Source organism: Monopterus albus, unplaced genomic scaffold (assembly GCF_001952655.1).
Source record: "Monopterus albus unplaced genomic scaffold, M_albus_1.0 scaffold61.1, whole genome shotgun sequence".
Lineage (NCBI taxonomy): Eukaryota > Metazoa > Chordata > Actinopteri > Synbranchiformes > Synbranchidae > Monopterus > Monopterus albus.
This window is the reverse complement of record NW_018127941.1, coordinates 182,500-197,729: the sequence shown is the minus strand read 5'-3', so window position 1 is coordinate 197,729 and position 15,230 is coordinate 182,500. Positions and strand designations below refer to the sequence as shown.

At 41.1% G+C, this 15,230-nt stretch overlaps 1 protein-coding gene across 1 annotated transcript in view; it reads right to left on the bottom strand.

Moving 5' to 3' along the window:
- Positions 1–8,231: 8,231 nt before the first annotated feature.
- Positions 8,232–15,230, bottom strand: part of oma1 (OMA1 zinc metallopeptidase) — a 31,452-nt gene continuing 24,453 nt past the window's right edge. The window contains exon 8 of the mRNA XM_020603526.1: positions 8,232–8,572. Within this exon, the coding sequence (XP_020459182.1) occupies positions 8,279–8,572 (294 nt within the window). The 3' untranslated portion in view covers positions 8,232–8,278. The remainder of the gene's footprint in view (positions 8,573–15,230) is intronic.

The following is a 15,230-nucleotide window of genomic DNA, read 5'->3' as shown; positions in this document are numbered from 1 at the left end:
GGCCCACTCATCTTTGAAAAATTGTTGTAAGTCAGCCACATTGGAAGGTTTTCGGGCATGAACTGCCTTTTTAAGGTCATGCCACACCATCTCAATTGGATTCAGGTCAGGACTTTGACTAGGCCACTCCAAAGTCTTCATTTTGTTTTTCTTCAGCCATTCAGAAGTGGACTTGCTGGTGTGCTTTGGATCATTGTCCTGCTGCAGAACCCAAGTTCGCTTCAGCTTGAGATCACAAACGGATGGCCGGACATTCTCCTCCAGGATATTTTGGTACACAGCAGAATTCATGGTTCCACTTATCACAGCATGTCTTCCAGGCCCTGAAGCAGCAAAACAGCCCCAGACCATCACACTACCACCACCATATTTTACTGTTGGTATGATGTTCTTTTTCTGAAATGCGGTGTTACTTTTACGCCACACAGAATGGGACACACACCTTCCAAAAAGTTCAACTTTTGTCTCGTCTGTCCACAGAGTATTATCCCAAAAGTCTTGGGGATCATCAAGATGTTTTCTGGCAAAACTGAGACGAGCCTTTATGTTCTTTTTGCTCAGCAGTGGTTTTCGTCTTGGAACTCTGCCATGCAAACCATTTTTGCCCAGTCTCTTTCTTATGGTGGAGTCATGAACACTCACCTTAACTGAGGCAAGTGAGGCCTGCAGTTCTTTGGATGTTGTTGTGGGGTCTTTTGTGACCTCTTGGATGCTGCAGTCCCCAAGCTTTAGAAATGGCTTTATAACCTTTTCCGGACTGATAGAGCTCCATTATTCTCTTTCTCATTTGTTTTTGAATTTCTTTGGATCTCGGCATGATGTCTAGCTTTTGAGGATCTTTTGGTCTACTTCACTTTGTCAGGCAGGTCCTATTTAAGTGATTTCTTGATTGCGAACAGGTGTGGCAAGAGAAATTGAACTCAGGTGCGATAAACCAGTGTTTTGACAGGGGGGCAAACACTTGTTCACACAGGGCTCTATAGTTTTGGATTTTGTTTTCCCTTAATAATAAAAACCTTCATTTAAAAACTGCATGATGTGTTTACTTGTGTTATCTTTGACTAATATATAAATTTGTTTGACGATCTGAAACATTACAGTGTGACAAACATGCAAAAAGATAAGAAATCAGTAAGGGGGCAAACACTTTTTCACACCACTGTACTTTATATTTCACTTGTATTTTGTGGCATTCATGTGGACAGCAAAGTAAGAATTTCATTGTACAGGGAAACGCGTTTCATAACTGTGCATATGACAAACAAACACTTTGATCTTTGGCCTTTGACCTTGACCTTGACCTTGACCTAATGCTAATTCACAAATTGTGATCAAGTCATTCAAAACAGACACATGAAGTATAAAATGTAAATCTGACACAAATTTAGATACAAGTTGTGATATCTGTAAAAACTCCTACTATATGGCAAAAACTGTAGGCCTACAAATGAACCAAATCAAACACTTATAAGTTAAGATGTGTGGCTAATATTAAGGTATAAGTTGTTCTTCAGCAGTGGAAAGCATCAAAGCACAACTAGGCCTACTGTGCTTGGCAGCTTGAAGTATTTTAGGTCAAGAGCCCCAACCGAGTCTGTCACAGTTAAATGAATTTACTTACACTGACTGACAGTGTTTTGGTCTGAATACCTTTCTCCCATGTTGTCTTGATGGATTCAAAGGGATCACAGAGGTGGTGAGATGAAGAATATCATGCATTGCTGCACTGACAGACAGAGATAGCCACTGCTGTGTTTACACCAGCAGATCACAAATTTCTCCACTCATGGATGGCCAAAGAGTTTTTATTACAGACATGTCTTTATTACTATAAGTAACAACAGATAAGTCTAAGATTCTGTACTTGTGCATTTAAAATCTAATTTTCAGTGCTGATGTTGATAAAATTTCATTACCATCAAAGAGCTTTAATCTCACTTTGCACCACCTGTCCTTAAGTAAACTACTGTTGCATGCTATTCCTTTTACTCATAGGCCCATAAAAAGAGCTTGTTCACTATTTCAGTATGCTTACCCCAAGTTGTAACAAGATGTATGTTCTCAGACACTGAAAGCTACTGGTGTCAAAGCAGCTGAGAAAGACTGATTTAAACTATTTCATCTCATCTTATTTCCACATCCTCTAGGCTCCCTCTGCTTCTGCAATCTTCCTTCCCTCATTCCCTTTATTAGATTGTACCATCTTCTTGTTAAAAGACCAGGAAGAAAGCTGGTTACTCAAATTTGAATCAACACTGACAGAGAAGCAGATGTAAGAAGAGAGAGAGGAGTAAAGAGAGCGACAATGCTTGTACCCGACGTTGTTAGTATTAATGTGATTCCACTGCGAGTGTTAGGATCGATGCAGTCAGATGAGGGACTGTGTTAACATCCTAATCTCTAATAGCATCAGAGCAGCCAGACTATAAAGACCTCTTCCAGTTCAACCATGAACACACACACAAGCACAGATCAAGATAATAAGACAGACAGAGAGGACACAAGGAACCATTACAGGAAGGCCTGCATTGTGTGTTGAAAGAAAATAGCAAGATAGCCTTGATGACCCCAAATCACTGTTCCATCACTGTCCAAACCACTGTCCATGTAAAATGACAAATATATTTAACTATCCTCTACTTTTAACTAGAAAGTGGAGGCCAGTTTACATTCATGACTGTTGATTTCTGAATTTAAAAAGAAATTGTAGCTTTGACTGAGGGAAGCATGACACTCACAGGCTAGCACTATACTTTATGTACTGTATGACAAATGCAGACTTTAGAGCCAACACTGAGAGCCAGCACCTTCTTAATATCAGTGTTGCCCTGCTTGCTAAAAACAACATTTTGGTGCAGGGTTGGGGGGGTATTTTCTCAGTGCACAGAAAGTAACAAACTCAGGAGTAAAAGAGGACATTTGTCCCTCGACAGCAGCAAAAGTTTCATCCGGAAAACATTTGATCTAACAGTGAGAAATGACCCTCATCAGGACAGTTAACTTTTGCTGCCACTTAAGGTTGTAAATATAAAGTTTATATTTCTTGTTAAGACTTGTGGATTCACATAATTATTTGCTAACAATATGTTGTCAGATTTAACTACAGCAACTGTGTTTTAATATTTTGAAATAGCTACTAATATTGCTAAGGTTGCCATCTGCTCAGCACTCATGCAATGACTTTCCATTATCCCCTGGCCTGTTTGAAAAGCTTTTAGCAAATCAAAATCGGACAAGTGCAACAAAGAATGAGCAATTTTTGTTTTTCCATGAGCTCCATTGCTTTAAAACAGTCCAAATCTAATTCTGGCTCATTAGCAAACCTCTGGAGTACTTCTGTCTCGTACTGCAGACACAACCTCCGAGACTTGCCTGTCTCGTGTGTGAGACAGCATCTTTAATTACCCAGGTAACAGCCAGATGCTCCATCACTCTGGCAATGGCAGTGATTAAAAGCAGTAAAATATTCATTTCAATCAGACACCCACATACCAAATATATAATTAATGCACAACGGAAGGGCACGGCAATTTTTTACCACTTCCACATACACACATACACATTTCCAACACCATGCTCCCTCTACACACTGCGGCCAGCTGCTGTGTGTGTGTGTGTGTGTGTGTGTGCCAAGGCAGGTCGAAGAAATGGAACTGTGGATCAGCCACGCCATCGAGCAACACTCCGCAGGGAGGTCAGAGGGCAGCCAGACTGCATTCTGGGACATAATTCAGCCACCTACACAGCAGATGTGTTGCGTTGCTCTCTCACAGCCCTGACTCTCTCTGGGAGTGTTTTTGTGCAGGAAACAGCATCTTGAGTTTGCTGTCTATTGTGTACTGAATTCTGCTTTCTCTGTGGTGGGTGTTCTGCCTTTACTGCTCCTTCTTCTACTTTTCAACTCTGCTCTGCTTGTCAGTACCTTGAAATACCTGCAAGCAGTTTGTGAGAGGTCTCAGAAGTAGTCTTATGTCTCTAGTGGGTGGAAGAATATACAAACAAGACAATCTGAGGTGGATTTACAGACATAAAGACATCTGATTTTTAACTTGCTTTATGTTGTGTGTGAATAGCGAAACCACACAGAATAAGACTGTCCCATCCAACACTGAGCCAAACTATGTTAAAAACCAAATGTTTCATAGTAAATCACACCAAAAGATGCCCCCTTTAACACACTTGAAACAGTCTTTTCTTTTCTCCTGTCAATCCCCACAGTTCCACACTGACTATCTTTGTCTATTCTATTTCTGTCCTTTCAAACCTTCTGACTGCTGTCTCTTTGTTTTCTTTGATTAAGCCCTCTGTCGCGGTATTGTTTAGACTCCAGCAGTAGGCTACAATTACTCAGCACAGTGTGTGTGTATTGTATCACACTCATTACAATTACCCCTGGGTGTGAGTGTGTCATCTGTTGCCTGTTCATGTTCCAGTTTCTCCCTGAGTGGTGAGGGAACTGCATCCAGATGCGTCAGCGTGCACACAACAATGTGAGCAGGAGACAGGACAGCAAAAGGAGATTCAGAAAAAGAAACGTGGATGTCGGTCTAATGTTATTCATTATATCACAAGATTGATCTTGTATTGAACAAGCAAAAACTTCTAACAGGTGGCAGACATTAAAAAGCAGTGCAGTGACGCTGACTGGTGGGAATCCTAGTTTCATTTGATTATGACTGGCTTGGTGTAATCCTCTCTGAGATTTCTAAACTTTCTATCTTTCTGATCAGCTGTGAGAGGCCAGCAAGGAATTTCCCCAGGAGCCTACGAGCAGTGAGCAACTGCAGGGAATGTTGCTACCACACATGCAAACACCCAAATGCAAACATGAACACTTCAGAAGAAACTGCCTCATGTATCAGTCTACATCACTGCTCATCTTTCTCCCGCTGTTTAATTGGCTGGTGTAATAGTGCAAGAGTTTTGATGTTCTTTACGGTGCCACAGGCTGATTGTTTACTATCTCACACATGCAAACCCATGATCAACGTACATTTTTGATCCATTTGGTCTTGAGCAGACATTTCAATGTAAGAACTCAAAATTTAAAGCTTTTTTTCTGCCTGCCACCTTGCAAACTGAGCATATTTTTGCTGAGATACTAATATGCACAAACGATTGCCTTAGATTTCATTACAATGTTTTGCATAAAACTAATCACTGGCTACTTAATATATTATACACGCAGACTCTAATAGAGCCCCTGTCTGCAGTGCAACAAAGCTTCCGTAGTCAGTGACATTGTTGATTACTGTTTTGTAAGCTGATATGGGCTCAGCAGTTAAAAAGCAAGGCATAAATACAATCATTGATTCCAAATTAAAACATAATAATGCCCTTTGTATTTCACAGGATAAGCAAGTGAACTTTTTTTAATGCTTGCACACATGTTGTGTTTCTATAACTTCAGAGGACTTTACTTTGACTGGCATTCATTTCCTGGAAACTTACCCTAACCTTTATTCTAACCTTAAACCAAGTCACTGCTCTAAAACTTAATGATTTACATTTTGGGGACGTGTTTTTCATCCCATTTAAGGATGCCAAGTCCCCACAGTGTGACTGTATAAACAAATTTATATCCGTACAACATGAGTAATCCCAGGCCACACACAGACACACAAAGATTACCAAGATACAGTATAAACCAAGCCTGCCCTCCCCTCTGCATTGTGCGACTGCTCAGTAGGATGCTGCTGTAAATAAGAATGTTTACTCAGTCGACTTGCCTTGTTAAATGAGATTTTACAAAATCCTGTGAAAGATTTCTCAAAGCTTGATGGTGGATACTGGCACTCCTGTGGAGAATGCTGAAAACCTGCAACCCAACATAAATTCACAACATTAAGCACCTCAGGCTAGAGAATTTATAAAAGTGTTGTGTGCAGGACACTTCTTTTCTCTCTCCTCTATCCACTCACCCCAACCGGTCGAGGCAGAAGGCCGCCCACCAAGAGCCGGGGTCTGTCGGAGGTTTCTTCCGTTAAAGGGAGTTTTTCCTCCCTGCTATCACCAAATGCTTGGTCATGGGGGATTTGTTGGGTTTTCCTTATTATAGTGTAAGGTCTAGAATTGATTATGTAAAGTGCCTTGAGACAACTATGGCTGTGAATTGGCACTATGCAAAAAGTTCCATTGAACTGAGGATAGACATCCTTTGTCTGCCATGCAAGCAGCCTCCAACATGCACATACAAAGTGCTTACTCACATTTATTGCAGTGTGTCGATGAATAATGCACATAATAACCTTACAATGTATGGAGGCTTCACTATTTCCCTGTCCAAGGTTATCCAATTAATGTGGCATCTTTGTATTCTCTAGGAATGGATAACATTCTCTGAAGTTCAGTCAAAAGAGTGTTGAGGGAAAGGTTAGGAGAAGCACTGAATATTTTGTCCTTTTCTATTAATTTTTTGCTGTCTTTTCCCACCAATTTTCTCCTACTTTACAATAACCAGCAACTTCTTTTTATGCTACCACCTCCGGGTCCACCCTCAACTGGCTGCCACCATGACCACGAGAGTCGCAGCAGCAACAAGTACTAACCCTGCGTGTCTGCCAAGGTGGGTGCTTTATATCTTTACCATATGTGCAGCCAGGGGCTAAGAAATGTAATAGAAAAGGATGAAAAGCCATCTAGTAGTAAATAGTCCAGCCTAGTCAGTACAAACCAGAAGATGTGAGATGTGAGGATTTAAAAGCAATACTGTATGTAACTTGTCAGTTTGTCGCCCCCTGCAGTTGCTGAGTGTAACTGAGTTGTACCCAACTCCTCACAGAGTTTGTGCGCATTTCTCTACAAACCAAAGCTGTTACTGACTGTGAAAGATAACAAAAGAATGGTAAAGTAATACTACAGGATTGTATATACATACAGTACAAATCTATCTATATATATATCTATATATATAGCTATATATATCTATATATAGATATATATATAGTTTTATTTATTGTGACATTGAAGATGAACACTCAGAATAAATGCATTTTTTTGGTTTGTTTGTTTTACTGAAATACTGCTTGTATTGTCTGATATTTTTGGAGTATGGATGTAATATGGGTGAAACGTTGCTGGCGTCATGATACAAGCTCATATTGTACATACCTGGGCATACCTTTAATTTATACCAGCTAGTTGAGATGGGCTTGTTAGACTGCATTCTTCAAAAGCTTTTTCGGCCTGACAGCGACAAAGACTGACCAAACTTTCTGCCATGAGATGAATTTATTTATTTGGGAGATGGAGGTAGATGAGTTTCTACATCTGGAAAAAACTACAGATCTTTGTGAGACAGGATGACATTAACAGGGTAACAGACTACACTGACATATTTCAATAATAACATAAGCAGAGATGTACAGTCTGCTGTGGTGGTGGTGGTGTGTTTGTGTTAGCAGATCTTTACAGCTAAGGTCTGGACAGTAGCTATTAGCAGTCAGTAACCCTGACAGGGTTCATTTTAGATCTAGCCAATGAGTAAAAGCCAGTCAAATATTTCCTCTTGTACTGTCTCTGGTTATGCTGTAGCTCTGGGGTGTGCTGTGTGGGGCACTTTTTTACATGCTTTGGCTGGACAGATCATAGCAATATAAATGTGTATCTGTGGGACAGATGTCCTCTGACTATACGTCGTACTACACGCTGCTATGTGTGTGCTTTAGTCCATGTCCTGTTGCATAGCTTGTTCACAATTGCAGTAGGTGACTATAGTGAGTGAGTAAGACCAAATTTTAAGTCCTAACTCTTGAGGGTGAGAGGACACAGTGCTCTCAACATGCAACTGGTCCATCAGGGTCCTTGCTGACTCTGCTCTGAATAAGATGTAGCTTCCTGCTAAGGAGAGTCAGCTTGGTCCACTAGTGGGTCCTCACAGCTCCAAAAACGTCAGCACAAATTTCCAAACTAGCATTACTGGGGTAGACTGACCACATAGTCACAAGTGATTACTGAAAATATATGAAACCCAATAAAAGCCCAGGGATTTGTCTCCACAGGTGTGAACAATACTGAGCTAGTGGAAGGGTATGGCCCATAAAGTGTTATGCAGTTCACAGGAGAGGTCTCTGGGACTGTGATTCAAAGTTACATAGTACAGTAACAGCCAATCCTAGCACACAGTGGCAATAGCAGAGATGCCATTCACCTTATTAGAAGTCAGTCTATCATTAAGATGATCTTGAAGCTGATTTTAATGTAAAAAAAAAAAGTTACATATTGTTGTTTTAATACTGAGCTGGTGATCAGCAACACATGCTATGGTCCATCCCCCTCATCAGGAGCAGGAAAATGGGTAGGTACAGCTTTCTTTGAAGCTATAACTGGGATTGGACCCTTGCTCTCTTGATCTAAATTTGGGGAAGCAGGAGGTGCAGTTTGGGCAAGCAGAGCTACAGGCAGTCCAGTGGCAAATGAGGTGGGGCAGGTGGGGCTTGTTTGCACCATGTGGCCCTCCACTCTCTTGATCCTTAGCTTTTTCCAGCAATACATGGACCATCTCAGAGAAGACAACGCGAGGGTCAGCAGCAGGTAAAGCGGGACAGCTGCAACTTTCCCTCAAATCCAGAGCCTGGACAGAGAGGCAAGACACAAAATACAAATTCTTCAACTACAAATTCTTCAACTACAATACTGAACTAAGTGTAAAGAAATAAGGAAAATGACATAATTTGAAATTCAAACTCATAGCTATATATACAGTATGTTCTGATTTATTACTGTAGACATAAAGTTCATTAAATACTACTACATGAAGTAGAGGGATGAATACGCTCCATGCTATATGGTTTTACTGGTTTAGTGGTGAGCCATTTGTTGTTTTTGTCTGCAGTGTGTAGAACAAGAAAACGGCTACTTGCTCTTTTTACTTTGTGACAAACAGATGTTGCATTAAAACACAGCTGTGAGCTGAAATGAATGTGAAGACAGAGAGGAGAATGTCAAGTGCCGGAGACAAACAGAGATACTGAGATAAACAAAATAGGACACCACAGGGAGAATCTACAGGAGAGTCTACAGCCAAGTTAGCAGCTCTGTGAGGCTGCACTAAGGCACAGCTCTGCTTGGAGCTAAATACTAACACATCTTACTTTAGCATGGCATCAAAATTTCCAGTATACAGAAACTACAGCTGAGGATCATGAGGACATCAACAGTTTTGAGGATATTTGGTCAGAAATCAAAGTAGTTGAGACATTTCAGTTTGGACCAGCTGCTACCAGCATGGCTAAAAATATGAATATCAATCCCAAACAGCAAAACTGGTAGGAAGTAAACACAAGCATTTGCAAGCAGTTACAGACATTCCCCCTGTCTGTCCCACACACCCACACACAAACTCCACACTCATTATTCTCTCACTTAGAAACTCCCACAAGACCATGAACACATAGATGTACTTAGCTTCCCAATCAAACAGCCTCTGCCTCTCATGCCACCAGTGGACTTAATGTGCTTTGCTTAAGCATGATGAGTGCACTAGTGGAGGTGGAGTACCCTGACAAGAGTCAGGTTAAGTAGCTGTGCTGCATGGAACAGTTTGTGTTGAGGAATGTATTACAGATAACAGGCCTGAAAGTTTTCTCAGCACACATGCAACGCAGGCCGATGAATCCTCCCAAACAACGGTCTTCATTACTTTGCTGCTTGTGGCCACAGCCTGGCCTCGACAGCAGCTTTTGCTGGAGGTCAATCTACCACACAGGGATATGATATGACACACAGGCACATGCAATACAAATAACACACACCCTCGCACAATGAACACATACATACTCAATGACACAAGCACTTGATGGAGAATTAGTGGTTCACCCATCTGTTCCTCTTTTGTGCATAGTGTGCTTGACAATGTATTAAAAGTCCAACTTATAGCAAAGATTCAATTAAATGCAGTGTTAATCTTTCTCTTTGCCTCAGATACAAACACACACATGTAAATTGCAATGGTGCTTTCCATAAAATTTGCTGCATTAACCGCTTGTTGATTTCCTTCTGGCTTTAAGATACCCTTGGCTGTCTCACCCCAGTATCAGCACAGTGTGTGAAACTGAGTTGTGGGACTAGCCCTTTTCTTTCAGGTCCTCAACTCAAAGCTTTTAAAACCTTTAGTTAAACAGATATCCAAGTCCCTGTGTGGCAAAATACGTTTTCTGTCTTCCTGAAACCCTGCATCTTTTCCTCTCCTCCCCAAGTCTCTCCTTCCACTTCTCATGTCTGCAGGTGGATATGCATCTCTCCAGACACTTCATTAGTTCCATTAAGACTCCTAAAGCTGCTTCTGTTTCTCCTAAACACCAGACAGGTGTAGGGCTCTCCTTTCACATCGGGATCAAAGTCTTACTTTAGAGAAACTGATGAATCAGCACTACATGTGTCTGTACCTGGGGTATGAGGCAGTCCAGCTGAGTGGATCTGTTTCTGTGTGATGGATGTGTGCAGGGAAGCTGGCATAGGATCTTCATTTGCTGCCAGAATACGGGGCCCACTTGCACATCTGCATACACCTGGGAGGGACACACACAGACCCTGTGCAATCACAAACACAGACTCAGTAGGGGTTTTCCATTATAGGAACTTACCGAAACATGTCAAGCTGAGTAACAGTTGTCACGGATTGTTTCCACTAAGGTGCGCCTGCTTTGGAGTTGCATTCTGGGAGCTAAATTTTGGAACCCCTCAGGAGGTAGTACTAAAATCAAGTACCAGGAACGCAAGAGGGAGGGGGTGTGTGCAGAGCAGTCGCTAGTGATTGATTAAATATCAATGTCTCTACACCTCAAGCATTAGCATTACATGCACCATGTGTAAACACAGAGCTTACTGCATGTGTGAGAGGGGTGCAGCCCCTCCCTCCTCTAAAAAGAGGCTGACAGAGAAAATACAGTGGAAAAACAAAGCAGGACGGTCTGCATCAACCCCAGAGGCTATGCTTGGTAATGGTTAAGAGAAGTACGGGGTGTATTGCTCGTTAGGTTTCAATAGTGGAAATGCAGCAAATGTGGCACATGTCTTGTGCTGAGATCCTCACCTGAGTTTAGTTTAGCTTGACAGCAGTTCCCCCTGCTGCCCAGCAGACAGATTACAGTGCTGAGAGCAACAGCGACCTTAGAGAAGTGTAATTTCATTAATGTCAACATACTCATTATTCTCTAGAGATAAAAAAGCTTGAAATGATTACTTAATTATTAGTCATGACCAGCAATTTAGTGTTGATTTTGATAAAGTTGGGGAGCTCAACTCAGTTTAAAAAACAATGGTCAAAGTTGGAGCAGCAGAGATATGCTAGTTTTTAGTGTCTTGTATGGGACAAGCTGCAAAAATTCTGTATTCAGCATTTCTTGTCATGCACTTCAGTAGCATCATTCATTACTCACCCACTTCTTTCAAACCCCGCTCTTAATATGCAGGGTTTCTGTTAAAAACTACTTAAAAACTATAAAGTCAAAGAACTTGATGCTTAATAACTCCACAAATAAAAATAAAAAAAAACTGAAAACAGAACAGAAAGAAAAAAGAACTCAAATTTTTAAAGTTCTTTCAAATTTGGAAATCTCCTCCAGAGCCACAAAATCTAGATGTAACCATTTTCACAGGCTGCATAGTATTCCTTGTGACAAGTAAACTGAAGTTCACCTGGCCTCGACAGCAGCTTTTGCTGGAGGTCAATCTACCACACAGGGATATGATATGACACACAGGCACATGCAATACAAATAACACACACCCTCGCACAATGAACACATACATACTCAATGACACAAGCACTTGATGGAGAATTAGTGGTTCACCCATCTGTTCCTCTTTTGTGCATAGTGTGCTTGACAATGTATTAAAAGTCCAACTTATAGCAAAGATTCAATTAAATGCAGTGTTAATCTTTCTCTTTGCCTCAGATACAAACACACACATGTAAATTGCAATGGTGCTTTCCATAAAATTTGCTGCATTAACCGCTTGTTGATTTCCTTCTGGCTTTAAGATACCCTTGGCTGTCTCACCCCAGTATCAGCACAGTGTGTGAAACTGAGTTGTGGGACTAGCCCTTTTCTTTCAGGTCCTCAACTCAAAGCTTTTAAAACCTTTAGTTAAACAGATATCCAAGTCCCTGTGTGGCAAAATACGTTTTCTGTCTTCCTGAAACCCTGCATCTTTTCCTCTCCTCCCCAAGTCTCTCCTTCCACTTCTCATGTCTGCAGGTGGATATGCATCTCTCCAGACACTTCATTAGTTCCATTAAGACTCCTAAAGCTGCTTCTGTTTCTCCTAAACACCAGACAGGTGTAGGGCTCTCCTTTCACATCGGGATCAAAGTCTTACTTTAGAGAAACTGATGAATCAGCACTACATGTGTCTGTACCTGGGGTATGAGGCAGTCCAGCTGAGTGGATCTGTTTCTGTGTGATGGATGTGTGCAGGGAAGCTGGCATAGGATCTTCATTTGCTGCCAGAATACGGGGCCCACTTGCACATCTGCATACACCTGGGAGGGACACACACAGACCCTGTGCAATCACAAACACAGACTCAGTAGGGGTTTTCCATTATAGGAACTTACCGAAACATGTCAAGCTGAGTAACAGTTGTCACGGATTGTTTCCACTAAGGTGCGCCTGCTTTGGAGTTGCATTCTGGGAGCTAAATTTTGGAACCCCTCAGGAGGTAGTACTAAAATCAAGTACCAGGAACGCAAGAGGGAGGGGGTGTGTGCAGAGCAGTCGCTAGTGATTGATTAAATATCAATGTCTCTACACCTCAAGCATTAGCATTACATGCACCATGTGTAAACACAGAGCTTACTGCATGTGTGAGAGGGGTGCAGCCCCTCCCTCCTCTAAAAAGAGGCTGACAGAGAAAATACAGTGGAAAAACAAAGCAGGACGGTCTGCATCAACCCCAGAGGCTATGCTTGGTAATGGTTAAGAGAAGTACGGGGTGTATTGCTCGTTAGGTTTCAATAGTGGAAATGCAGCAAATGTGGCACATGTCTTGTGCTGAGATCCTCACCTGAGTTTAGTTTAGCTTGACAGCAGTTCCCCCTGCTGCCCAGCAGACAGATTACAGTGCTGAGAGCAACAGCGACCTTAGAGAAGTGTAATTTCATTAATGTCAACATACTCATTATTCTCTAGAGATAAAAAAGCTTGAAATGATTACTTAATTATTAGTCATGACCAGCAATTTAGTGTTGATTTTGATAAAGTTGGGGAGCTCAACTCAGTTTAAAAAACAATGGTCAAAGTTGGAGCAGCAGAGATATGCTAGTTTTTAGTGTCTTGTATGGGACAAGCTGCAAAAATTCTGTATTCAGCATTTCTTGTCATGCACTTCAGTAGCATCATTCATTACTCACCCACTTCTTTCAAACCCCGCTCTTAATATGCAGGGTTTCTGTTAAAAACTACTTAAAAACTATAAAGTCAAAGAACTTGATGCTTAATAACTCCACAAATAAAAATAAAAAAAAACTGAAAACAGAACAGAAAGAAAAAAGAACTCAAATTTTTAAAGTTCTTTCAAATTTGGAAATCTCCTCCAGAGCCACAAAATCTAGATGTAACCATTTTCACAGGCTGCATAGTATTCCTTGTGACAAGTAAACTGAAGTTCATGTATAAAATAAGTGGAGTGCCCCTGTTTAACAAATAACATGCTAGAGATGATGATACCTTAGCAGCCAACTGCAATCCGACTTGGTCGGCTTCAGCCTCCAGTATCCTACTATAGGGGCGGCTGAACATCAACTGAGGGAGAGAAGGACAGCGCGGCTGAACATCAACTGAGGGAGAGAAAAAGAGTGTCCATCTACGAGTTTGTGCAGACTATAAGATTCATACATATTTCCCCAAAATCTAAGTCTATTCCAATGCTTTATTTTCAGGCTTCAGACTAATCTACAATCACAATGACATTATAATAACATACGGTAAAACAGTGCCTGTGCCTTGTCATGGAAAACTGTGTATCAAATGTAATGCTTCCTCATTTCAGTGGCAGCCATGAAGTGGTATTATACTGTGTATATACTCACTGGCTACTTTTTTAGATACACCTGTACAATTGAATGCAATTCAGTGAATACACCTCTGAATATAATGTAGTCCAGTACAACACCACCTTTAATTATGACCTCAATAATAAACATATAATTGAATTTATACATTTATGACCATTTCACCAAAAAAACTGAAACATTTTGAGCTTCATAAACAGATGTTAAGGTAGAAGTGTTGTACCAAAGTGCATACAATTGTACAGCTGTACCTAATAAAGCGGCCAGTAAGCGGTACATGAAGTGGTATTATACTGTGTACATGCGTAGCACTTTGAATGTGTCACCTGTGTAAGCTTGCCCTGCACCCACTGCCCCAGCAGTGCCAGGCTGTCTCGAGGACACATGGCCCAGATGGCAGTCAGCAGAATAAAGGACAGGAGCTCCACAACATGAGACAGACTGGCCTGTTCTGATGACAAGGAGGCTGTGACAAAGGACAAAAAGACAGAAGAACGAAGGAGAGGTTTTGGGTGCAAAAGACAGTGTCTGGATAGCAAGAAAAAAACAGTGGTAAAAGTTTCTGGGAGGTGACTGAGGCAGCTGAAAAATACTGATTGCTTTCATCTCCTTTGTAAAACCTTTACTCCGTAATAGATTTAGAGGTTTTAACAGCCAATCAAATAGAACACACCTAGTGGGTAATACCAAGCCCAATGATGCTCATTCCCTTCATCTAATTAAAATCTCCTTCAAGCATTTCCACTGAGGATTTTTAGGGCCTTGAAACCATAACTTCATTAGGCACTTTTCTGGAACAAGAAGAATGGGCTTTTATAGCTGGAGTACAGCACAGCAGTGCACCAGGTCAACAGGACTCCAGTCATCACAGCACAGACAGGATCGGTGAGTATCTGGTGACTGTCAGACAGTCTGTCATTTATCATTAACTGATGCAACACAACTGCAACTGATCCCACTTTAAGCCATATGTAACACAATCACCCCTTTCTTATTTATCTGTCCCCAAATTCTGTTTCCTTCTTGTACCTTTCCACTTTGCTGCAGGATTTGGCTAAAGGGGATCTGTCTATTTAAACACAACTAATTCAGCATAATCACTCAATTAGAGTAACTTTTAATGGACACATCTTTCATTTTGTGAGATTACTTTTCCTGCACTTCTGCCTCTTTTCATCTTATACATTTTGTACAATTTTTATTTTTATTTTTTTAA